This window comes from Athene noctua, chromosome 2 (assembly GCF_965140245.1).
Source record: "Athene noctua chromosome 2, bAthNoc1.hap1.1, whole genome shotgun sequence".
In the NCBI taxonomy this organism is placed as follows: domain Eukaryota; kingdom Metazoa; phylum Chordata; class Aves; order Strigiformes; family Strigidae; genus Athene; species Athene noctua.
The window spans coordinates 43869462-43893228 of NC_134038.1; the positions used below are offsets into that span (position 1 = coordinate 43869462).

The 23767-nt window shown below is 40.7% G+C and overlaps 2 protein-coding genes across 4 annotated transcripts in view; one reads left to right on the forward strand and one right to left on the reverse strand.

Moving 5' to 3' along the window:
- Window positions 1-1706, reverse strand: part of RGS20 (regulator of G protein signaling 20) — a 41136-nt gene extending 39430 nt beyond the window's left edge. Inside the window, exon 1 of one of the 2 annotated variants that reach the window (XM_074898955.1) lies at window positions 1199-1706. In XM_074898955.1, the coding sequence (XP_074755056.1) occupies window positions 1199-1321 (123 nt within the window). In that variant the 5' untranslated portion in view covers window positions 1322-1706. The remainder of the gene's footprint in view (window positions 1-1198) is intronic. The other variant, XM_074898956.1, reaches the window with a different exon arrangement.
- Window positions 1707-1854: 148 nt separating this feature from the next.
- Window positions 1855-23767, forward strand: part of ATP6V1H (ATPase H+ transporting V1 subunit H) — a 63623-nt gene continuing 41710 nt past the window's right edge. The window contains exons 1-4 of one of the 2 annotated variants that reach the window (XM_074898960.1): window positions 1855-1955; window positions 12745-12871; window positions 21385-21487; window positions 22907-22996. In XM_074898960.1, the coding sequence (XP_074755061.1) occupies window positions 12768-12871; window positions 21385-21487; window positions 22907-22996 (297 nt within the window). In that variant the 5' untranslated portion in view covers window positions 1855-1955; window positions 12745-12767. Of the gene's footprint in view, window positions 1956-11251; window positions 11354-12744; window positions 12872-21384; window positions 21488-22906; window positions 22997-23767 lie in introns of those variants that run through there. The other variant, XM_074898959.1, reaches the window with a different exon arrangement.

The window sequence follows — 23767 nt, forward strand, 5'->3', positions numbered from 1 at the left end:
AGGAACCACTGTGCCTGTCACAAAACCCCCTCTGCCTTCAAGAGGGCCAAGAAGTGCCCAGGCTGTTGTGCCAAATGGACAGATAATGAGACAGAATGACATGAAATTCTAAAAGGAGTGTACTTGGTTTATTATCAGAAAGAGTTTCCTGATAGTGGTAAAGCAGGCTGAGTATTTCCTCTCAGCAAAAGCAGTGAAAGTAATTTAGGATTTCTGAAGAGCGTATTCCTGTAATTCAAGTGAAATGGCCTCCTGGAAATGGATGTGCACTGGCTAAGGAGATGGGTTGGAGAAGCCAAGTCTTGCTTTAACTTGAACATCTGTAGGACAGATGTGGAATGGCTTCTTCCCATGTCTTGCCTTTCACTAACCCTGCCAACAACCTCTACTAGCTGACTTAGTCCCTCTCCACTCTGGTGCTAAGTTAGTCTGAAAAACCCCCAAATTTTGTGGTTCCAAGAGTGTGTGACTTTGCTATTACATTCTCTTCCCTACTACGCACCAGGGTGCAGCACTTCTGCACCAAAGTTTTAACAAGATATGGTTTCTTGCACCTGTTGGTCTTGCTCTGTTGAGCTGCACAGGAGTGTGCTGCTCACCATAAATAACATTGGTTCACCCCTCAGGCAGCCTTCAGGCTTTTGACAAAATCTAAAGGATACATGACTGTTGTTTTTAATTAAGGAAAATGGTTCAGCTCTACAGGTTCACTAAAGGGCTTTTACTGTAACACTCTAATAGATTTTAGTATTATGCTGTGTTTGACATCTTTGGGATATCTTTTGTTAACTACCAATAAAAATCGCCTGAGGTAGCAACAGTAAAAATGCAGACCTCTTCAGTGTCTAAACATGGTGAAGCAACATATTTTCCCTCACCCTTTTAACCACAGATTAGCTCCACAAAGTATGAATCATTTTTATGAGTTAGATGGATGTGTTTAGTATGCTGTTTGAAAGCAGACATTTAACAGGAAGGCGGATCACCACCTCCTTTGTCACTGTGGTTGCAACATGCCGAGGAACAGAGGGCAGAGGATGAGGCTGAGGAATAAAGGAAAACTACAGGAATACTGAGGTCTTGGTGACAAATAGTCTATGGATGTCATATATGACATTAACAATTTATTGCTGCTTCTTTCCAGATACCATTTTCCCACTCCTTCAGGACATTTGGATAACCCTGGATTTTTTCTTACCTCAAAAATCCACTCTGCTGCTTTAATATCCTCTTCATCTTCACTTTGCAGGGTCTCCTTTGCTTGACAGTTGTCTGCATGATATCTGTGAGTTCTGAAGTAGAGCAAAACTTGCCTCCACATAGAGGAATAAAAAAGCTATTCCAGAATCCAATTTTACGATGACTTTTCTTGGAAAAGCACCTTTATTTAACGATGAAACAAAACCAAATCCCAGACATTGGGCTGAATGACAACAACATAGAGATGGCTCGTCCTTACACCGATGGGCAAAAGTCAGGGCCTCTTGCAGCTTGCCAGTTCTTCCTGCAGCCTCCACAGTTCTGGAGACAAACAGGATTATCTGCCCTTAGATATCTGTGGTGCCTCATCCCCTCAGCATCATGCCAGCTTAGAGATTAGATTTATGACTTTGGAGGTTTTAGTAAGTTGAAAAGGAGGAAAACGGGCATATGGCAGTTGAATACATGTCAGAGAAACACGCTGTAACAATCATGAAACACATTTTATCACCTCAGAGTGAATGTATTTGATTTACAACTTGGAGGAAAAAGCAACTCAGCACGTAGTTATACTCTGCAGGCTGCACCAAATGGAGATGTCTGTCTTAGGTCAGTGGCACCTGTCAATCACGTTTTTTCTCTGTGACTGAACAGATGGTCTACTGGTAATCCTTCCAGCCCTAATGAAAACACCACACGAGCAGCAGCCATGTCTGCGGATAGAGACAAACTAAATATAAAGAATAAGACTCCAGGTAGGTTATTAATAGACTATTTCTCTTCGCTTTATAGAGGGCTGCCAGGCTTTTGCCTTCTGTTTGTCAACATTCAGTTGGCATTTATTTTTTGTGCTTTTTGAAATACGATGGGAGAGACACAGAAAAATTAGGAGGAATATTAAATTATTGTGAAATTTTCATTCAAATAATGATGTAAACATTGTTTATAGTTCTGGTCATTAGCATTGCTGTTGTAGTAAGAGCTAAGTGAATAATAATATTCCTTCTGTGGGAAAGCATTTGGGAGCGTTTTAAAACATATCCTAGAGACAAAGTCAAACTCATACCTATGTTAATGTGCACTGAAAAGAATCAATCTGTTAATTTATTAACCATTTCAAAATAGTTCCAGTTTTAATATTTTAATATTTTAAGTTAGTATTTTTATTAGTTAGCTGAAACTTCCAAATGAGAAGTTACTATAAATGCGGAGCCAAGAGAAATTCCATTTTAAAAGTGTCTGATGGGATACTCTATCTATTTTGAAAGTTAAAAACATCTTTTTCCAAGTTGAAAAGTATGCCTAAACCAATATTTTTTTCTGCCAAGAGTCAAAAGTTTTAACAATTCAGCACTGTAGATATAAGGCAGATGTAATGCCATCAGCCCCCATAGCATCTCTTTGGTCACATCTCTGTCTTTTTTCAGGGAAAACCAGTAAGTGCTGAGAAGAAAAACAAAGAATGAGAGAACATTTTTTCCAGCATTTGGCTTGACAAGCTGAATTGCACCAGAAGTCATAGTATAGTAATAAAGATGTTGAATAAGCTCTGGTAATAAGTCTGACTTTGGCAGTTACTGCTGAGGTTTACGCAATGGCCTTCTTTTCTGTACTCTAGCCAGGCTTACTGTCAGCATCATGGGGTAGTTCAGCATTTCTTTTTCTCCCCAAGAAGCTATTGCTCTGACCTAGCTTTTTCTTGTGAGAGAGGATGAGGTTAGAGGATCTATTGCTTTTTTTTTTTTTTTTTTTTTTTAAGCCAGAGGTGGGCTTTATTTCACCTGGTACTGCAACAATTTCCCAGAGAAGAGTGCTCCTTCTACACGCTCAGGTGCAGACCCCCTTATCCAGACAAGAGCTGTTGGCACAAAGGAGCAGATTGACGGTGAGAGGAGACATGCTGTAGGCTGCAAAGAGGGACCGGAGACTTTGAGATCCTCCAGCTTTCAATACAGAAATGCATGTTCGTGAGGCAGAGACACTTGTCCACACTCCCTAAAATAATGTACTCTACTATTTTAACCCCAGCTGCATTTATTTCTCAAAGCTATAAATAGTAAGTTTTGCACTGACCTCTCTGTTCCTGTTTCTGCACAGTACTTCACTTGCAATTTTCTGACAATATAGCATTGTTCTATTCCAGGGAAAAAAATTGAAGATGTATTTATCACAATAAAATGTTGGTTTATTTCTCTTTCAAAAAACCTGCTCCTACTGAGGATAAGATATGTGCGGTTCCTTAACTGAGCAAGCAAAACTTAATTTCAAAGGGGTGGTGGGAGCAATAAGTTTGCCTGGTACAACGTTTGCAAACTTGTAGTATCTTAGCTTTACCAGATCCTCTGGGCCAGAATATGATTAATATAAAAGAAAAATTATCCAAGTTCTGTGACCTAGAAGTCAGATAAGTTTATACTTATTGCAGGAAGCAAGATTTACTTGTTTAAAAAAAATACTCACGCAATAATGTTCTCCCACCATGACAAGGACACTAAAACGAAGATAAAATAAGAGGAGAAAACAAAGACAGCCGAAGCAGTAAAAATCCTGTTCACAGTGGGTCAGTCTTGATATAATTACTCAGGAAAAATGTTGAGTGAATCACTCTGTGTCTCCTCACATTGAAAAGTCACTTCTGTTTCTGTGAAAGGAAGCCTCTTTGTGACAACCCTCCACTCTTAAGACAGGAGAGAAAAGAATCTCAAGCTCCCCATTCCCCTGTCCCACAGGTCCTCCCTGATTCCTGTGAGGCAAACATGAAATCTGCTGGGGGAGATGGATTAAATGGGAAACCCATGAGATGAGTATAAGGAGAAACCAGCATTCTAAAATAAAAAAGTTACAAATTTAACAGTTACAAATGTCACAGCATTTTCTCTCTAGAATAAGAAGTTAGTTGTGCATCAGCGGGTCATCAGAAATCACTGGGATTTGTTCTAATATGTGAGTAATTTTTATACTTTCTTACAATATCAAATCACGCCAGATTTTGTTTCAGATCATTTGGGCACCTAAAAACATATTTAGAGATCCAGTGAGATTTTTCAAAAAGGTCAAAAGAGCACCTCAGGTGTTAAGTTTTTGTTAGCAAAAATGTGTCAAAAGGATTAAGAAAGTCAGTGACTGTCTTTTTCTTATCTGTAGTTGAAAGATATATTTAAAATTACAAATAAATAAACATATAGAATACAAAATATTAAGGTATTTAAATAATTAGCTCTATTTCTTTTATTCTTAAATTTAGAGATAACACACCCAGTTTCCAACCAGTGGAAAAGAAGAGAAAATCATGTCTTCTGGGAGACAACTAGCAGTCTTCATCTTTGGGCTTTAGGACATAATGTATGAGATAAGGTGCTGGAAGACACAAAGATGGACACATTCTGACATATTTCTTCTCTCCTTGCATTAGAGAAAGATTAGTGTAGGTTCATTTCTTTTTTGTCCTGTTGTCTTCTTCCATACTGCAAGGCAGTGCTTTGGGGAAAGGAGTATTTTAGATTTACGACAACGTGTTCTTTGGTTTTCCTGATTCATGTAACCTTGAGCTAGTTTCTTCATATTTCACTGCCCCAGTTTATCTAGAAAACAAAGACCCTCTTACTTTTTATTAGTGTTGTATGTACTTAGCTACTGATGCTCAAAAAACTTTCGTACATTACAAATCCATCCAGATTCCCTTTAATGTTTCCTCCTTGCAACACACAAGTAGACCTGAATCGCAATTATTTCTTTTTCTCTGCTGTTGCCCCTCTCCTGCTATAGAATCCCCTTTACCAAAAAATAGCAGGTTTAGTTTAGGACCTGCTGACCAAGTGCACCTGGCACTTAGTTCTGTGATAGAAGAAACATGTCCTGCTCTTGCAATGCACCCATGGGGACTACATGCTGAAAAAAACCATGCTAAAAAGCCCATGCCTATGGCTCACATCCATCCCTTGTCATGCAGTGTACATGCTGCTCCTTTCCACATTGCCCTAGGAGAATGGGTTTTAAGCCTTGGAAAAGTAGAAGCTTGAGCACTCAGAAGATCTGATCTGAATCCTTCGATGAATAAACTTAGGGTAAAACAAAGTACTTGTTTTAGGAACGGTAGCTCTTAAAGTTGAGGCTAGTTTCTGTGTTCTTCTAGTGTATATACGTTGAAAATCTCCTTTACAAATTTTGCCATTTCTGATTTTTCATTTGCCAATAATATTTTGTGAACTGGAGAAGTGTGTTCACTTTTCCTGATTGTCTATTTTGCTTGGATAAACTTTCCAAGCCATTTCTTCTATACAAGTTAAAAACTCATACAGCTGTGCAGGAGTCAGCCAGGTGGTGTACAGAATGTTGAAAAGTTAAATGGCAGGTGTGCAAACCACTTCTGTAATTTGCAGAATATGTGAGAGACAATGACACATTGCTCTTATTACAAGAAGGAAAGGAGAAGAGAAAAATAGTCTCACAATCCAGCTATCTGTAGTCTTACTGTGAGGATGACTCATCTGCATTACTTTTTCTAGTATTAAACTATTGAACATTTTTGATCTTTGTGATCCAGGCAATTCATGACTTTTAATCCTGCATGATGATATGCTTTTCGTTTTTATCTCTGTTTCACACTTTGATAAAGTCATCTAAATATAGCAGCTTCAACTGAAGCTCCCTTGCCAGGAGTTAATGGACAAGCACTGGCATGACCAAACTTAGCTAAATGAGAATTGTTTAGCAGCACCTGAATCCTAAACAATAGATGCTTACAAAAAAAAAATAGGAGCATAGCACTTTTCCAGTCATAACCTCTAGCAAGATCCAGTTTAGAGAATCAGCCAGCAGGAATAAGGCACCATGAGGTCCTCTGCAGAGCTGATGACACAGGATGGGTTTGTATTGGTTGCTAAGGATCGCCTCTTGCTGTCATAGTGATGACAGGCACGAGACAGTTTCCTGTAATAACTATAAAATGTTTCTCTTTCTCAAAGCATACCTTTGCAATGCAGTGAAGTTCCTTAGCACAGAGAGTGCCTCATGGGACTCACACTGAGTGAAAATTTTCAGATGTGCCCAAGAGTTTGACAGATGGGGGATAAGAGCGCAGTCAATCTGCAGCATACCCACCATTCTCCAGCAAGGTGGTTCACAGTTTAACTGTGTGCTAGTCAAAGCAGTAGCACTATCATTGGCAAAGTCTTCACTACACTATTCACCTCCTTTCTCAAACATTTCTGAGTGTGCTGAACAGCACATACTCCAGTCAGATGCTTTTTGTACTCTGTTGAAGACCCTTATGCATTGTCAAAGGTGATCATTTCCTCCTACCCTCTGCTGTATACGTATCATTCAAGAGTTATGAATCAATGCACAGACCTTTCCTTGTAACCCAGGAGAGCTATTTGGTTTGGTGGGGTTTTTTGTTTGTTTGTTTTGGTTTATTTTTTTTTTTTAAGAGCACCTGCAGATGCATCTCACCAAATGCCTCTTGGACATAAATCCAAGTGGATGGAGTCTACCTGTACCACCTTGTCCACACACACACAAAACTCCTGCAGAGGTGTGAGACATGACTGTTCCTTTCAGAGCTGTAGTGACTTTTTGTTAATGTTTTGCATTTATTCCCTTACACGGTGTAGAGGAATGTGTAAATTAAGTATTTTATTATACAGGTATACTCAGGAACAACATGTTTGCATTCTCTAATATGGTACACTGTGTTCACTAATTTGATTCCTCTGCTAGAGACTCTATTAACTTGCCTGGCATAGATGTCATGTTTACCATTTGGTAGCTGCTTAAACGCCTCCTGGAACTCCTGTTAACAAAACCCAATGTAATTACTATTGCAATTATTTCTCCTCTCTTTGCTTTTATCTTTCTGCTAATTCAGTGGATGCATACTTTCATCCATTATGCCTCCCTCCAAGGTTACAGAAAAGTTACAGGAAAATGTTTTTTACTGTAGTCTCTCCCTGTGAAATGAATAGTAAAGCCAGAGTCTGCCATCTATGATGAAGTCAACATGCCAAATCACAGCTTTTCAAAGTTCTTTTCTATAGAAAAATGACCATGTTGCTGTAGTATCAAAATTTCGACTGCAAACTACATTCTGTCTTCTTTTAGCCAGATTGAATGGATGGTGCTACTTGCACCTGCAATTGCAGGTGGTGCAATTAAGCAAGAAAAATAGTCTGCTATGAGAATAAAGGACCACTGATGACTTAAAGTATGCTCCAAATGGGCGCTAAATTGAAACCATGAATGTATTTTTCTCTGCTTACTGTAAAGTACTGAAACAATACTGGAAGCAGTGACTAGAAGTGAGAGAACAACAATCCTATGTATACTGGTACTTGGGTTCAGCCAGAGTACTCAGGTACTCGTACTCAGGTTAAGCTAGAAGTGTGCTAAAGGGGTGGGAGAATGATGCTGTGTAACGCAGTCTACAATCCAGTGTTTTGGATGATTTCCTTGAAATAGGTGATCTCCAGCAAAAGAAATGGCTTTGCATGCCTAAGCAAGTATTTGGGACATTACCCCACAAGACACAGGGGCACGTGATGGGGAGAAACACTATTTGTGTCTTAAAACTGGCAGCTGGGACTGCATGTTCAGAGGTGCTGATCCAGTTTCCACAGGTTTACTTAAACTCTGAGAACAGCTATAGGACTGAGCATGGAAGGGTGAAGGTGAAAGAATACCATACCTGGCTTAGGTAAGAGAAGGCACTAAATCATCAGTATTTTCAGTGCTGGGACAGTTTGGGGTTTGGGCAGAAGTATCACTGTGGACAACTGAGGAAGTTTCATGGAAGGAAAGCCTGACGTGTCTCCAGCTTAGATAATGGCTGAATGGTAGCTTGCAGGATCCCCGTTATAAGCCTTTGATGCCTTCATTCTGCCCATTTAAAAAGCTTCAACCCTTGTTCAGATTATCTTGCAAGCCCTTCGTGCTTTGGTTTCTTTATATAATGGGTAGAGTCATATGTATCATCGTTGGTAATGTAGTTTGAAATGACTGTGGAGAAAGGTGACTATGTTTATTCCAGGTGTCTGATGCTGGATTCAAAACAAGACATGCCACAAAAAGGTAGACTGGAAGCAGGAAATGCAGAATGCCAGGGGACAGAAGTTACACATGAGTTAGAGAACTTTCTTCTGCTAAAGCACAAAGAAATGCAAATGCTGTTACTTGGACTGTGCCTGGGATTCAAGCTCAATGGTCATGTTATCAAGAAATCAAGTTTTATTGTGGTATGATGAAAGATCTGCTCTAAAGAAAAAATTCTTATGAAGGAAGTATGATTAAGAAGTGGTACAGTAATGAAAACCCTCCCTGAGTTAAAAAAACCCCACTAATATAGGTACTGGCCAGGTATAATTAAAGAACAGTGTATCCTCTAAGTAGAAAATACAGAGACCCTAGCAAAATGCAAAGTTAACTGTAGACTTCTCTAGGCCAGCTCTACATTGTCTGTCTTGATCTGCTCACACACAAAACTCTCTGACGTGATACCAAAAAAGCCGTTCAAGGAAGAACTCTCTAAGACTCAGAATCAGACTATTAGAAAGCAGGCATTCTTTATTGCAGCGCTGGGTGCATGGGGGATCTCTCCACCTAACGTGCACACCCAAGCCCCTTAGGTTACATCTTAAATGTAGGTACCTTATACATATTCATAAGGTTGCACAGTACAAACACACATAGACATAAATGAGATGGGGTTTAGTTCAAAGTTCAAAAGGCCTGTGTCAGCAGTTCTGGAATGTTTATGTCATCTTTGCGCCTGTGTATTGCCTCCTGGTGGTCATCTTTGGGGGTCTTCAGGAGGAAGGCTGGTAGTCTTCCTCGTCACCTTTTCCCCAGTTTCGACAGTGCCAAGACTCAGAACCAGTTTCTTCCAGCTGTCCTGCTTGTTGGCCCCCTTATCTAGGAAATGTTGCACATCCTTCAGCCTCAGCTCTACCAGTTGGGTCAAAAAATGCCTGTTATCTTCTGTTGCCATGGTTTCACCTCCTCTGGCCTTGGGTCTCTGTCTCTGTCTTCATGGGTCTGAATCTTTGTTCCCAGAGCTTAACATTCCTTAACTTGAACAGACAATTCTTAAACCTAATATTGTTAGTCATCTTATTAATCATGTGCTTAATTTCTCAGTATTTCTATATCAGACCTATTTCTCTTTTCTCTGCCTTTCCTCCTTATATGTTAGCAGAATTACTCTTCAGGATCATTTCTGACTAGGAGTGATATGTCTATGTACTTCATCACAGTATGACTGGAAATCTTCATTCAGCACCCAAAGACAGAAGTTTTTTTTCAGAAACATGGAAATATAAGCCAATGGTTTCCAAAACACTTGGGCTTTCAGTCTGAAAAGATTCCTGCTCCTTTCGCTTATAGAAACAAAAGCCCAACATACACAGGCCATTTTTTAAAAAAGGAAGAAGTTGATCAGGGTATAACTCCCACTGAGATACAACTTGGAAAGAACAAAATGGCATGCCCCTGCCGCATAACCTGGTGCAGTTCATGAGGCAAGGGGGAGGTGTTGCAACACAGCAGGCTGTGAGACACGGTGCGACACAACGCAGCACTGGCAGGCAGGGCTCCCTACCAGAAGCTGGGGGCCCAGGAACGCCTGCCTGCTTTCCAGCTGCAGGAAAGCACAGACTCACCCAGTGGCAGTCTGAGAGGCACAAAGCAAGAGAATGCTGGGTGATGAGAAAAAGACCTGCAGATGCCAGGGAGGCATTTCAGACCCAGGTGCATTGCCCGCCATCTCCCCGACCCTTTTCCCTCCCAGGGCTCCCTCCCCATCTTGGCAGCCTCTCGCCCTGGAGGGTCAAGGGCAGAACCGCAGGGGCCTCCCGGGGGTCGGCAGGAGTTTGCCCCGAGGGGCAGCACCTTGGGGAGCCTCTCAGCCCTTCCCAGCCAGCCTTGTGTTCCCTCCATGGAAACACTGGGCCGCTTCTTGCCAGTGCACAGTTCAGGTGGTGTCATGTCTTGCTCAGACAAGGGAGACAGGTGACTCAGATTCGCAAATCACCAATGGAGTGGACAACAAGTCTGCAAGTCCAAGCATTTATTAACTACCCACAATGTACTAATTGAACACACGATAATTGGCTAAGTATATAGCAAGTTGTGGCAAGCAATAAAATATGCCTTGCATTTCTTAATGGGAAAGAGAAAAGAGGGAGACAGAGGGAATGGGGAAATACAGAACACCAGTCTGTGTTCCTGCACTGATCCTGCCAGCGAGGGTTCTGACAGGTAGCTGTCTTCTTGCATCCGTCTTCTTCACTTCACTGCACTCTCCAAAGCCCCCCCTTTCTTCCTCCTCCTTGATTTATACCCACTTTCCTTGGGTCCGTCCCTTAGGTGGACCCACATACCTACATCCCATGTATGGGGAGGAGTAAGGTGTTTCATGGGATGATGTAATTAGCATGATCATGTTAGCCTTCGTTAGCATATTGAGGAGTGTTAACTTTAATATGCATTTCGTGGATGATGAAGCAAAGGTCATTCACCAGACAGATGACCCTTGAAATCTGCCCAGGTGCCCCAGAGCAGGGCCATCCTGTCTCCACAGACTCTCCCCTCCAGCTGCACCTTGTGTTATTGGGGCAGCCTTATCAGCTTCGACCTCCACACTATCCACCCTGTGACTCATAGTTTTGTCTTGCGAGCGTTTGGGGCATTTCTTCGATCAGCCTCAACTTTTGCTTTCTCAGGCTGCTTTGCTTAGTCTCTCGCAGGCCTGGTTTCTCGTCTCTCACAGGCGGGCACCTACGCGCTCCATCCGCCTCCTCGGTGCCGGAGCAGATCCCCACGGCAAGTCATACACGTACATATATGTCTCTGTGTGTACATAAATATGTACTCTGGATATCTACGTGCAGTAAAGTCTGTATTACAGCACCACGCCGTAGCCCGCAGCCTGACCGGCGCCGGAGCTCCCGCCCTAAGGGCCGCCGGGTGGGGCCGTGCGTGAGCCCCGCCCAGCGCTCGCCGCGAGTTGTTCCTCGGCGGCCGCCGTCGCGGTCAGGTGACCGGTGTCATATGACGGCGGCCACTGTGGGGCTGCTGCGGAGGGCGCCTTTGGGTGCGTGGGCTCCTCGGGCCTGCCGAGGGGCGGCCGCAGCCTTCTCCCTCCAGCCGGCGTGCCCGTGGGGTGAGTGAGAGCTGCTCCGGGCCCTGCCCGCCACGGGGGCGGAGGGCCCGGGGGTGGGGGCGTCCCGCAGCACGGCCTTTCGCGGGGGGCTCTGGCGGCCCTGGGGGCGGTGTGAAGGGCTCCGCCTGGCGCTGAGGCTTCCCCGAGGAATTTGGGCGCCCCCGGGCCCCTTAGGAGGCGGCCGTGTCTGTGAGCCTGTGCAGGGAGGGAGTGGCAGGATGGGGCCAAGGGTCTTCCTCCCCTCTGTCCCCGGCGCTTCTCGATTTCTTCGACTTACCTGTAGAGCTGGCGTACTCCTGAAACCGCTGTTGCCGACCCAGCTCTCCTCTGTGGCTCGAGGAGTATTTAAATGGCTCTGGCTGGGTCATGTAAGAGCTAGGACACGTTCAGTGGTCGTTGAAGGACATAGTAAATGGTGCCTCTGGGTGCCAGCTCACGGAAGTAGTTTCAAAGGGAGGACAATTCTCCTGCTCCATTTGTTCAGGGTAGTTCCTTTTTTTTTTTTTTTTTTTTTTTGTTAGAATCATATCAGTCATCATTCAGCTGTACAAACAAGGAGTGCTTGTCAGAGATGGGGCAGAATGTGCCAGTTTGGTCTTGCTTCTGTAAAGGCAGCCAGAGAAGTCCAGAAATAGTCTGTGTGGAGAGGCTTGATGTGGTTTAGTTTGTAAGGAATTGTTGCTCCATCTGGGTCTCAAGTCTCTGCAAACATACTTCTTGTTTTGGCATCAAAGTCAGGTGGAAATTGAACCATAAAGGACAGAGAAAGAAATGGTGAAGGTCACTGTCTATGGTAATGTAGTGTGTCCTGATGAAGCGCTTCTGTTCATATTTATTTTGCAGTTTGCTTTGTATACAGTGATGATATGAATTTTCTTGTTAGCCTGTGTAACGTGGGTTTTAGTTTATATAACTTGTAGGGTTTTTTCTCTGAAGTTGTAATTCATGTGTTTCCAATGTTTTAGACAAATAAATAAATCAGTCCTAATGGGTGGGGTTGGGGAGGGTATGCACTGAATTTTAATCGTGATTTGAAAGGGAGGCAGCTTCTGTTATCTGTAGGGCTACTTGAGCACTGCAGAAGAGTAGTCTTTATTTGAATAAGTTCAATTTGATTGTTTAAGAATTTGTAAGACTGGAAGTTATTTAGTAATGGTATATATCTTTAACAAACTTGTGGTTGTTTACAGTTTAATGTGTAGGTATGGGTTATTTTTGTTTGTTTCAGGGAAGTCACATTTTAGATGCTTTATAAAACTTTGATTTCTCAGAAAGTACTGAGCACAGTTTTAGGGGATGAGACACTTGAAAGAAGGTTTTCCTTTTTATTTATTTAAAATATCAGATGGATACTCTGCTCAAAATCTGACTTACTTGACTTGCGTTTCTAGGTACATTTTAATTATCAGTTAAGATGGATATCCGAGGTGCTGTAGATGCTGCTGTCCCGACAAACATCATTGCTGCCAAAGCTGCTGAAGTTCGGGCAAACAAAGTAAACTGGCAGTCGTATCTCCAGTAAGTAAAAATTTTCTACATTTTTTTTCCCTTCCCTCTTAAGTGTTAGACCTCTTGGGGTTTTGGGTTATGTTGAAACATTAGGTTACAGTGAGGAATACTCTTTGTTGATCCAATAGAAGTAATTGGAAAAAGTTTATGTTAAATGGAAGTGGTTGGGGAAGATTTTTTTATGACTTATGACGGAAGGGGAACTCTACTTTTCTGAACTGAATGCTACAGTAGCAAATAATATAAGTTTGCACAAATGTGTGGTAAAACTGTCCATTTTTTTCCCCTCATCATTCACACACCCTTCTCAATTTTAGCCTTACTGGATGAGTACTGAAGTAAGAAAAGATAACAGGAAGAGTTGTCTTATATGTAGGTATTTTGTCTCCATTGCTGAAATGTCTTTGGTGTGAATACAAATTGTACTAGCAAAACTGAACTGGTAGTCCAGGAAAATAAGCTGTACCTTAACTAAGGGAAGAACAACATTGGAGAGCAATCGAAGCACGTAAATTGGGGAGTTGGCTCAGACAAATACTTCAGTCTGAGGAGAGCTGTGCTGCCATTTCAGATAAACTCGAAGTTTACATTGGAATGTGTATAATGGCATTGGGTGTAGTGAGAAGAATATTGTCTGTGTTGGTTTAAGCCCTGCCGGGACCGGAGACCACGTTGCCGTTGCCCCTCCCCCACCCTCAGCCGGTCAGGCTGGCAGTGAGGCACAAACCCCGGGTTAAAATAAGAAGAAATTTAATACAACAGTGTGATAAACAATCTGAACAACAACAGTAGCAATGACAACAACAATAAACAGCAATAACAGTAAGCAAGACAAAAGATATACAGAGAAATACCGCAAATGGTTACGGAACAAGCCCGCCGTGTGCTCCCCGCCACCGAAACCAAAGTTCCCGCGCTCCCGTGCCCGGACCTGACTTCAGCATGGTATGAATAACCTGGCTGGAGATCCCTTCCCCCTCTCTCTCTGCTGGGGAAACTTAACCCTATCTTAGCTGAACCAGGACATTGTCCAAAGAGGATATAGGGACAAGCTGAAGACAATAGGTTTGTGCATGTGGTTGGGAATAGGGAGAAGAAAGAGACCATTGCTGGTCCTCTGTACTCTGAAGTGAAATGTGAGATTCTTTCAGCCCTGCATTCCTCATGATAAGTACCTATGAAAAATATGGCAAAGTGTAAATTACTGTTATCTTTTGAGGGTCCATGTATAATAGCAAATTACTTCAGTGTTCATTGCTATGTAACTTAAGTGGCAGGAATCATGGTGTTTCTGGAGGTACAAACCATACTGATGGTGCTTTGTAATAAGCAACATTACACCAGTTCACAAAAAATATTTTTTTTTTTCAGATTGCTGTGATACATACATAAATATATGCTATATATTAAAATAACATTGCAAAGCTGTTCATGTGCAAGCTTAGGAATGCTAATCTGCTGGAAGCTTATTAATGACTACTTGCTTTGCCCTGCGCTGTGTATGTAGCTCAGTCTTGCTTATTCCATTCATTCAGTTGTATTATTTTTTTCTCTTTGTGATTGCGTATCTTCATGATAAATATGAATTAAGGAACTGATCTGCTGAGGCAACTTCGTTTTTCTAGGCCATTTTTCAGATGGATCAGTTCCTGATTCAGTTTATAGTGTGACATTACAGTGGTTTGCAGGCAAAAGAGGAACTTGAAAGTGGTAACTTAGTGGCACCTACCAAGCATTTTTCAAAAGTCTAAGTGGCGTTTTCTGTTACTGTGTGCCCCGTTGTCCATCTGATAGGAAACATGTCCTGAGGAAGCCTGAGCAGATGTTCTGTGCTGTCCTAGTGTCAATTGAACAGCTAGTTTGCAGTTATTCAAGATGGCAGTGGAAGTACAGCTGTTCATTGTCAATGTAAGTGAGTATGAGACAGGTCTTTTTCACTGCTTCTCTATTGGTTCAGACTATAGGGCTGCTGAGATTCATCTGTTACTTTTGTTAATATAGGGAGTGGTTTTGTTTGGCAAGGAGTTGTATTTTGAATATGTATGTAGTGTTAATTCCTTGACTGGGCTTTATGAGGTCTACCCTTTATAATTTTCCTTCATTCTTGGATTTCTCTGCTGCTGAATAAGGATGGGGGTGTTTTGTTTATTTATCTGTCAGCAAACTTCTGTGTAACTTTTATTGACTAGGAGGCAGGGTTGAAGGTTCTTTTTCAGATTCTAGATGTAGAATTTGACTTTATTTTGTTCTGGCATCTATGAAAGAAGGATGTACTAGTTATTTCTCCTCTTTGATGGGTTAGCCATGTTTTGGAGGCTTCTGCAGTGCATCTGGGTAGTATTTGTGATCCTGTTAAACTGTTCAATGCTTGGTGCCCTCTGTATGTCAATGACAGTTTGTCCTGTTTATTATTGCTCTGAAATAAATGTAATCTTTGTCTTGTATTAACTGATAATAGCCTGGCTGTCTGGCTAAGATAGCTTCAAGGATGGAGCTTAAGCAGTGCCAGAGGGATTGTAGAGCATTGTGAAGATAAATGTAGTTACTTGGCTAAGGAGTTTCTTTATTATTAGTTATTGGGAAACATCAGCAGAACTGTTGGTGCTTCTAAAGAGGAAATAAGATGATACCTGGTTTTGGACATGTCTTTACAACAGGCAGTTTTGGACATGATGGTGTCTTTGAGGCTGGTGCTTTAAGGGATTTGTTGAAAAGTCAGTTATTGAAGCTATATTGACTCATTTCTGGAATGAAGCATGTTAATAAATGAGTGGAAACTGCTTGCTTCTGATGCATCTGTTAGAGGCAGATCAGAGTGATTTATTCTGGTCTGTAGAGTAGAAGAAAGGTGGGGTGCTGGTGATTTTGAAGGATGCTTCTACTGCTTTCTTTTAAGCTCCTGTTCTTACAGTCTGTGCATTTGGTGTGGTAAGCTTGCAGATAAATATGTGGAGGTGTACTTCAAGTCTTCAGATGTTTTTACATTGGAGAAAAGATTCTTATGTTTGTTTTCCTTAAGTTAACACATCAACTCAGGCATGCCATCATTTGTGTTCCTTAAACTATTTATGTAGTTGAAGTTAAAGAACTTCACAGGAAATTCTGATGAAGTGGTTTTGTGGTGTGTTTTTTTGGTTTTGTTTTGTTTTTTTTTTTTTTTTAAATCTGGCTGTGACAGTCATATAAAGGTGCTTTAAGGACTGCATCAGTCACAACAGCATTGGAGTCTAGGTCACATAGGAAGACATTCTGAAGTTCTTTTCTGCTCTCTGTGTTCTTCAGTGCAGAAGTAAAATGGTTTACTAATAGTTGGTCAAACTCTAGTAACCTGACTTCTCTTGTAAAGTCAGCTCAGGCTAAAGATTAACTGGCAATATTGTTTATTCTATCTCTGAAGGTTATAACTGTAAACTTCAAACTACGCTACCACACACCTCCTGACTTTTGATGTTTTCTGTGTATGCCGTTGGCATGAGTGAAATATTTAGGTATGACAACTGTATGTATTACTGGTTTGCCACTGTGTTCACTGCTCATTTCAAAATTAGGCTGTGGAAAAAGATTTTTTTAATGCTAAAATTTATACTTTTTTTTTGTGTTGAATTCCAGATAGGGTCTGTGTCTGAGGGAGAAGAAAGTACCAAAACTTGGAACAGTGGAAAGTGATGTGTAGGTCTACCTACCTTATGGAAACTAAATGTAATTGGGGTCATTAGTTCTGTACCTTGCCTTTAGATCTTGAGACTTGTAGCAGTTTAGAGGCGTTGATGTTCTCTGCTAGTTGAAAATATGAATCACAGAATCATCAAGGTTGGAAAAGACCTTGAAGGTCATCCAGTCCAACCATTAACCTAACACTGACAGTTCCCAACTACACCATATCCCTCAGCGCTATGTCAAACTGACTCTTGAACACCTCCAGGGATGGGGACTCCACCACCTCCCTGGGCAGCCCATTCCAACGCCTAACAACCCGTTCTGTAAAGAAATACTTCCTCATATCCAGTCTAAACCTTCCCTGGTGCAACTTGAGGCCATTCCCCCTTGTCCTATCGCTTGTTACTTGGTTGAAGAGACTCATCCCCAGCTCTCTGCAACCTCCTTAATATGGTGCATCTCTGTTGTGTACTGTGTGGTTGCTTTCAGCACTTGCCTCAGTTGTGTCGGAATGCCGTTGGGAGGGTGTGTTAGCTTGCTTGAAGCAAGTTTGGGTTTGCTTTCTAAGGGTAGTAAATGAGTTCTGTGGAAAAGTAAACTTCTTTCAGTTTAATTTGCATCTCACCGCACTGTAGGTTTTCTAGATAGCATTTGACAATATTTAATCAGGTGAGATACCTGATGGCTAATTTGTACTTATCTTCCTATGTGTCTTCAAGTACTTTACATATGTTTGTGAATTCTGATGTTAAAATATCTATTTTATTTTCCTGGGCGTGGGGGAACCCTCTAAAGTCGGTTAAATATCTTTGACTTTAAAAGCCAACCTTATCTTACAAGAAAGATCGAAGTTTCCTAACTTGTAGTGTGTCTGTGTGTGGTTTTTAAATTTGTTCCAGTCTTGTAGAGTACACTCAGCCGGTTTTTACTGTTTTAATTTTGTAGTGTTAAAACTGCTGGGCAATTGGATAAAATTAATGTCCTTTAGGTATGTGCAAAGTACTGTATATACCCGGATAAACAAGAGTACGCCTTAACATGATGACTTCATATGAGGTTCATATTTGCTGCAGGTGTAGTAATTTGTTTTTATATAAAAGGAAGCCAACAAAAAGCTCCAAAATTAAAAACCAAACAAAAACTCCCTAGCCTCCAGAATGACTTTTGTTAAATCATTGAAACTAAAAAAGGAACAAGAGCTGCTGGAGGAAGTGCATAATAAAAAGAAGGAATCACAAGTTTCTGAATCATCTTGAGAGACCAAGAATTTTTAAAAATGGTGGTCTTGCAAATTCATGCTTTCTAAATCTTATACAGCTTCAGTTTACTCTTCTATAGTTAGTGCTCTCAAAGGCAGGCTTTAGTATCTTGAGCTCATAGCTTTAAAACGTGGTTACAGGATTCCTGGTCTAAACCTGATATAGCCAGACAGCTGAAGCTCAGTCAAAATGTCTTGTCTGTTGACAAAAGATTGTGCAAGACACATCCTGGAAAATAAGAAATTAAATAGCTGTTAGGAAGAAGGATGGAGGGAAGCTTTGGTTACTTGCATTGTTTGCTTGAAGGTTCTTGGAAATTCCTGTCTCTTTGAAGAGGGATTGAGGAAAAAGTGGAAATTGCATCATGGTAGCTGGGACCAGCTGTCTGAGGCTGCTTTGCTTTTTTTTGTTATGGTTTGTGTGTGGTTTTTTTTCCCACTGGTTGCTAAGGTTTACTACATAATCATTTATTTAAAATTTAAAGTGAGATGAATGGAAATAGATGCATTTGAAATTACTAAAACTATTAATTAGATGTATGAGTTCCCTGATAAAATATTAACAACTTGTTTACAAATCTGTCAAATCCCTTGTACTGTTTTGTATGGGTTGGGAAGTGTCTTTTTGAATGGCACTTCCAAAGGAGTAAAAAGTAAACCCTAACGTCTTTTCTTCTCAAGGCAACATCAATCCCCACACCTTTTTTTTTTCCTATTTTTTTTCTTGTGGTCTAATGTAGCATGAAAGAAAAAGCTTGAAAGATTTTTTTTTTTTTTTTTTTTTTTTTTTCCCCAGCAACTGGCAGACCTCTTCTAATAGCCTGGCTATAAAGAAGCATCTCTCTTCCTAGGCTAAGGCTTTTTCAAGCATTATAGCTGAAAACTAAGGGTTCACCTTATGTCATCTTTGAAGCGCTTCCTAAATGGCAATATTCTTATAAACAAGCAGCTCATCTCATTACTTTTATGTCAGTATCATCCAGGAGTCCCTGGCTTGGCCAGAGTGGATTGAAACATGAGAGGATTCTAGTTATGGGTCATTAAGTCCAGTATTTGTGGCAGATCAATTGTCCTCATCTTTCAACAGCTGTTCAGATCTGTCTTTAATAGGTGAGAAAGAACACATATAAATCCAGAAGGAATTGGTAGCAGCATGGTCATCATTGACTAATTACTTTTTCATCTATAATTAGTTTCAGTAGTTTTAGTAGAAACTAGTCAAGGACTACCACTGGCTTTATGAATCTTCCATCTAGTAAGTCTTAAATGTCTTTCCTCAATGCATGTGAGGATATTTCTTAGAAAGCAACTAGAATACACGAATAGTGTATATGGTATTGCGCTACTGATGTTCTTTGCTTGAAAAGTAAATAGGGAAAGATGGCTCTGTGATGAGGCCATCCTCAAGGTGTAACCATTTAAGTAAGAGGAAAAATGAGAACATGTTGTAGGTTTTATTTATGTTTCTGTGTTTCAAGAATCCATGTGAGCCAATTAGAAAAAAAAAAAAAAAAGGCTAACATTTCCTGTAAGTTTACAAGGATTTTAATGGAATCGCTAGTTATGGAACATCTGGAAACTGACCCAGAACATGGAAAAGATGGATTAAAAGAATTTGTGCTACATAGCTTTGCAAAGTGGAAGAGGCATTTGACTCAGTGGAAATGTAAGAGATGAGTCTTGGAAATAACTCAGAGCAATGTCTAATACTTTCATCCCCTGTGACTTCTGTATTTGTGCACAATTTCCTTCTTAAGCACTCCTGATATTGACTAGTAAAGCTAGTCCTCTATTAAAAGTCTTGGGTATTTTCAGGACTACGTGGTTTAAAATTAGTTTTCTTACCTGAAGAGTATCTGACTGTACTATTTTGACAATTTTCTTATTTGTTGTGATGGTAAGTTTTGTATTATAACAAAACCCCAACAATATTCTGCCAGCTCTTCAGCTGAGTCAACAGCTTTCTGAAATAGCACTGATGATGGCGGTAACCCCTTGAATATTAAGTTAAAGAGAAGATCAAGTAGAGAACTGTTAGCTTATTGGTGTCCACAGCAGTTTACTATATCAGACCCCCTTGCTATGTATTTGGATGAGCTTGCATGCATATCAGTTTTTAAACTACCAGAAAAAGCTGAAATAGCATAATTAGTGAAAGCTAAAAATACATTAGGAACCAAGTTCTCTCTACTCCTTAAAATTCCCTTAATTGCTTATGGCAAACATTAAAATAACAATTCATTTTATTTTTCAGCACTTATTTCAGGTTGGATTAGACTATTATTTGTATTATATGTTATAATTTTGGCATAATATGCTAACCGTGTATTTCAGTTCTTAGAGCTGTTTTCACTGACTGTTGGATTCAGCCACTGGAAGTTTAAGAGTTATTTAGAGAATGATGTTGAGCAGAGGTGATGTGTAGTGAAGGCTTGAGAGAGACCGTTCCATCATTAGTTTTAAATTGTTTGGACATGAGGCCTTTTGTAGAAAGGAGCTTTATATGTTTTATTGTGGGATATAGGATTGGTAAAGCAATACTGTTGAGATCTCAAGTTAAGGTTTGTTTGGTGGGTTGACTTTGGCTGGCCATGAGGTGCCCACCAGGCCACTCTACTACCTTCCCTCCATCAAAAGGACCCGGGAAAAAACATGACATCTCTTGGGTTGAGATAAGGACAGGGAAATCACTTGCCAATTACCATCACAGGCAAAGCAGACTTTACTTGGAGAAATTAAATTAATTTATTGCCGGTTAAACAGAGTAGGATAATGAGAATTAAAAACAAATCTAAAAAAGACCTACTCCCCACCCCCTCCCTTCTTCCCAAGCTCAACTTCGTTCCCAGCCTCTCTACCTCCTTGCCCTGAGTAGTGTAGGGGGATGGGGAACAGCGGTTGTGGTCAATTCATAATGTTTCATCTCTGCCTGGGGTCCCACCCATGGGATATGGTTGTTCTTGAACTGCTCCAGCGTGGGCCCTTTCCACAGGGTGCAGTCCTGCTCTGTGATGAGGCCATCCTCAAGATGTAACCATTTAAGTAAGAGGAAAGATGAGAACACGTTGTTGTGTGAGGATGGACTGCTTCAGCGTAGGTCCTCCACAGGGACACAGGGCCTTTAAGAAAACCTGCTCCAGGGTGAGCTCTTCTCCACAGGGCCACAGCTCCTGCCAGGAGCCTGCTCTAGTGTGGGCTTTCCATTGGTTGCAGCTTCCTTTAGGGCATATCTACCTGCTCTGGCATGGGGTCCTCCACAGGCTGCAGGTGGCTATCTGCTCCACTGTAGCCCTCCATGGGCTGCAGGGGCACAACTGGCTTCACCATGACCTTCACCCCCTCCTCCCTCACTGACCTTGGTGTCTGCAGAGTTGTTTCTTTCACAAATTCTCACTCCTCTCTCCTGACTGTTATTGCGCAGCAGCTTTTGCTTCTTAAATATGTTATCACAGAGGTGCTACTATCATCACTGAGTGGCTCAGCTTTGGCCAGCAGTGAGTCTGTTCTGGAGCTGGCTGGAACTGGCTCTGTCTGACATGGAGGTTGCTTCTATATTTCAAACTATATTTAGTCTATGTCACTTACGGTTTCATATTTTGCTTTTCAGAGGACAGATGATTTCAGGTGAAGACTGTGAATTTATTCAAAGATTTGAACAGAAAAGAAATCCAGAAGAAAAACAGGAGTTGTTGCAAACAGAAGGCAATCAAGTAACTTTCCTTTCTTTTAATAATCTATCTTTTGAGGAGGAGGATGGAAGGAAATTTTTGTACCAACTCTATTTTATTGTGGGCTGTATGTAGTTAAGATATTATGGAAAAAGTATGAAACTTGGTGTTATTCTTTTTTTTTTCTCTAGACATAGGTTGGACATTCTTATAAAATCGTATTAATTGCTAAATGTAATTTGATTTTGACTCTGTTGTGGGTCAAGCTCACTCAAGTCTTTCCTCATCCAAGTTTACTTAATCATACACACTTGTACTTGAGTTACTTTTTTTGAGTTTTTATCGTTACAGTTTATTGATGAGAGCTACTACCAATGAAATTTCAGCTTAGGTGAACAATTGTAAAGTTCTAGCAATAGAGTCCTCTGACTGCTAAGGTGGATTCAGTTAAACAAAGGTGTCTAGTGCCATTTTAGGCATGGTAAGATATGAGACATCTGCATTGGACACAGCTGATATAAAATTGATAGGTGACCCATGCCATTTGGCTTATGGGGTCCAGGCAGTATGCCCAAAGACACTTTAGTGATACTTGGAAGCAGTATCAGGCTTTGAGACTGAGATTCTAGCAGTTCAGACATCAGGAAGATTGAGGGAGGCAGGGGGGAAGGTGAAGAGAAGGAGATGCACTCAAGACACAAAACTTCACAGCCCTTTTTTCTGTTTTAATTTTAGGCTGTTCTGTGGGTTTGGGTCCGTTCCCCCCCCCCTCCCCCCCGCCATTGTATTGTGTGACTGCTATGTAATGGACTATGTTTTGCATGGTGACAAAAACATATCTGGTGAATATTATATGCCACTATTTAATTATCATGTAGCAGTTCAGAGTTCCATTTTTCTTTCAGTTTTAGTTGAAGGAGGAAGGTAAAAAGTAGTGTTTTGACTGTTTCAGCCTATTATATCTGTTGCTGATTGTTCAGGAGGCAGAAAACAGCTCAAATATAAAGATTTGCCTACAAGGTATAGGAAGTGAACAGGTGAGAGTGACCTGTCTTCTCTCCCTCCCATCCAAGTTGCTGAACCTTTCTTATAGCATGTCTGAGTTTGTTGCTGTTTTGTCATTTACTTGGTTCTCCTCACTGCCATAAAAAAGGATGCTGATGGAGATTTTTCTCATCAGTGTTTCAACAAAGAACCTTGCTGACTTTCACTCGCAAGTACTTGTTATTTCATTTGAAAGCCGTAAAACAATTTGTAAAGGGTAATGAGCAATGTGACAGAAAATTTTCTTTGTAATATAATGTCAAATGTATTTATCTCTTACTGCAATGAAATAAGTTGTTGGGATGCTCAATGGTTCTGTGAGACTTAACTGTGAATTAATGAGGTCCTGTTTTATATTATCAAAAGGAATGAAGACAATTGCTGATATTAATTTTAATGTATCTTTTATTTTTCTAGTGTGCTAAAACATTTATAAATCTGATGACTCATATCTCCAAGGAACAGACGGTTCAGTACATTCTGACTATGGTTGATGATATGCTGCAAGTAGGTCAATAATCTGTCTTATTTTTAAATCTTTAAATGCATGCTCAAATGTTTCCTTAGCCTAATTCAGGTCTCTTCAGGTGTTTGTCATACTGTATTAAAAATACTGTTTTAGATTTTCAGATTTTGGTTTCAGAAATTAGATGTTAGACCTAAGGTTGTATGGGTAACTTAGTCTTGTATGTATTTGTTCATATTCTGAAAAAAAAAGTACCTGTATGCTTGGCTGTCGGCTTTCAACCATGTTTAATGCAATTCTTGGATGTTAAGGAATGATTTGTGACCTCAGCCCTTTCCTGTTGTGTAGGTAGGGTATGGCTTCTGACTTGAAGTTGTTGAAGCTTTTCCTGTGAAGGTGTTGATTTGGCCACCCTTAGCAAGAAGGTGTAGTTTCTGCAGATTCAGGTTTCTAACGTAAGTTAGACTGTTGAGGGCAACATGTTCTGAAAATATGCATGCTTTAATTATAAAACAGAAACTTTTTTATTCAATGAAATATATAGCTCTTTGTAGCTATGAGATACAGTGACTTATAAAAGTAGGCTATTAATTTTGGTGTCAGGACTGCTGTGCTGACCAGAACAAGTCAAGAGGAGACTGTACTCAATCAGATAATTCTGCTTTTGCATTTCTTTGCTCTTTAGCAGACTAAGAGAAAGTGGTTGATGATGTAAATAGATGGGTTGAGTTGTGTGAAGTTTTCTCCTGGTGTTCATTGACACTTTCTGTTCTGCTGGTTTATGTTATATTTAATACAAGGTTGCAGTGAAA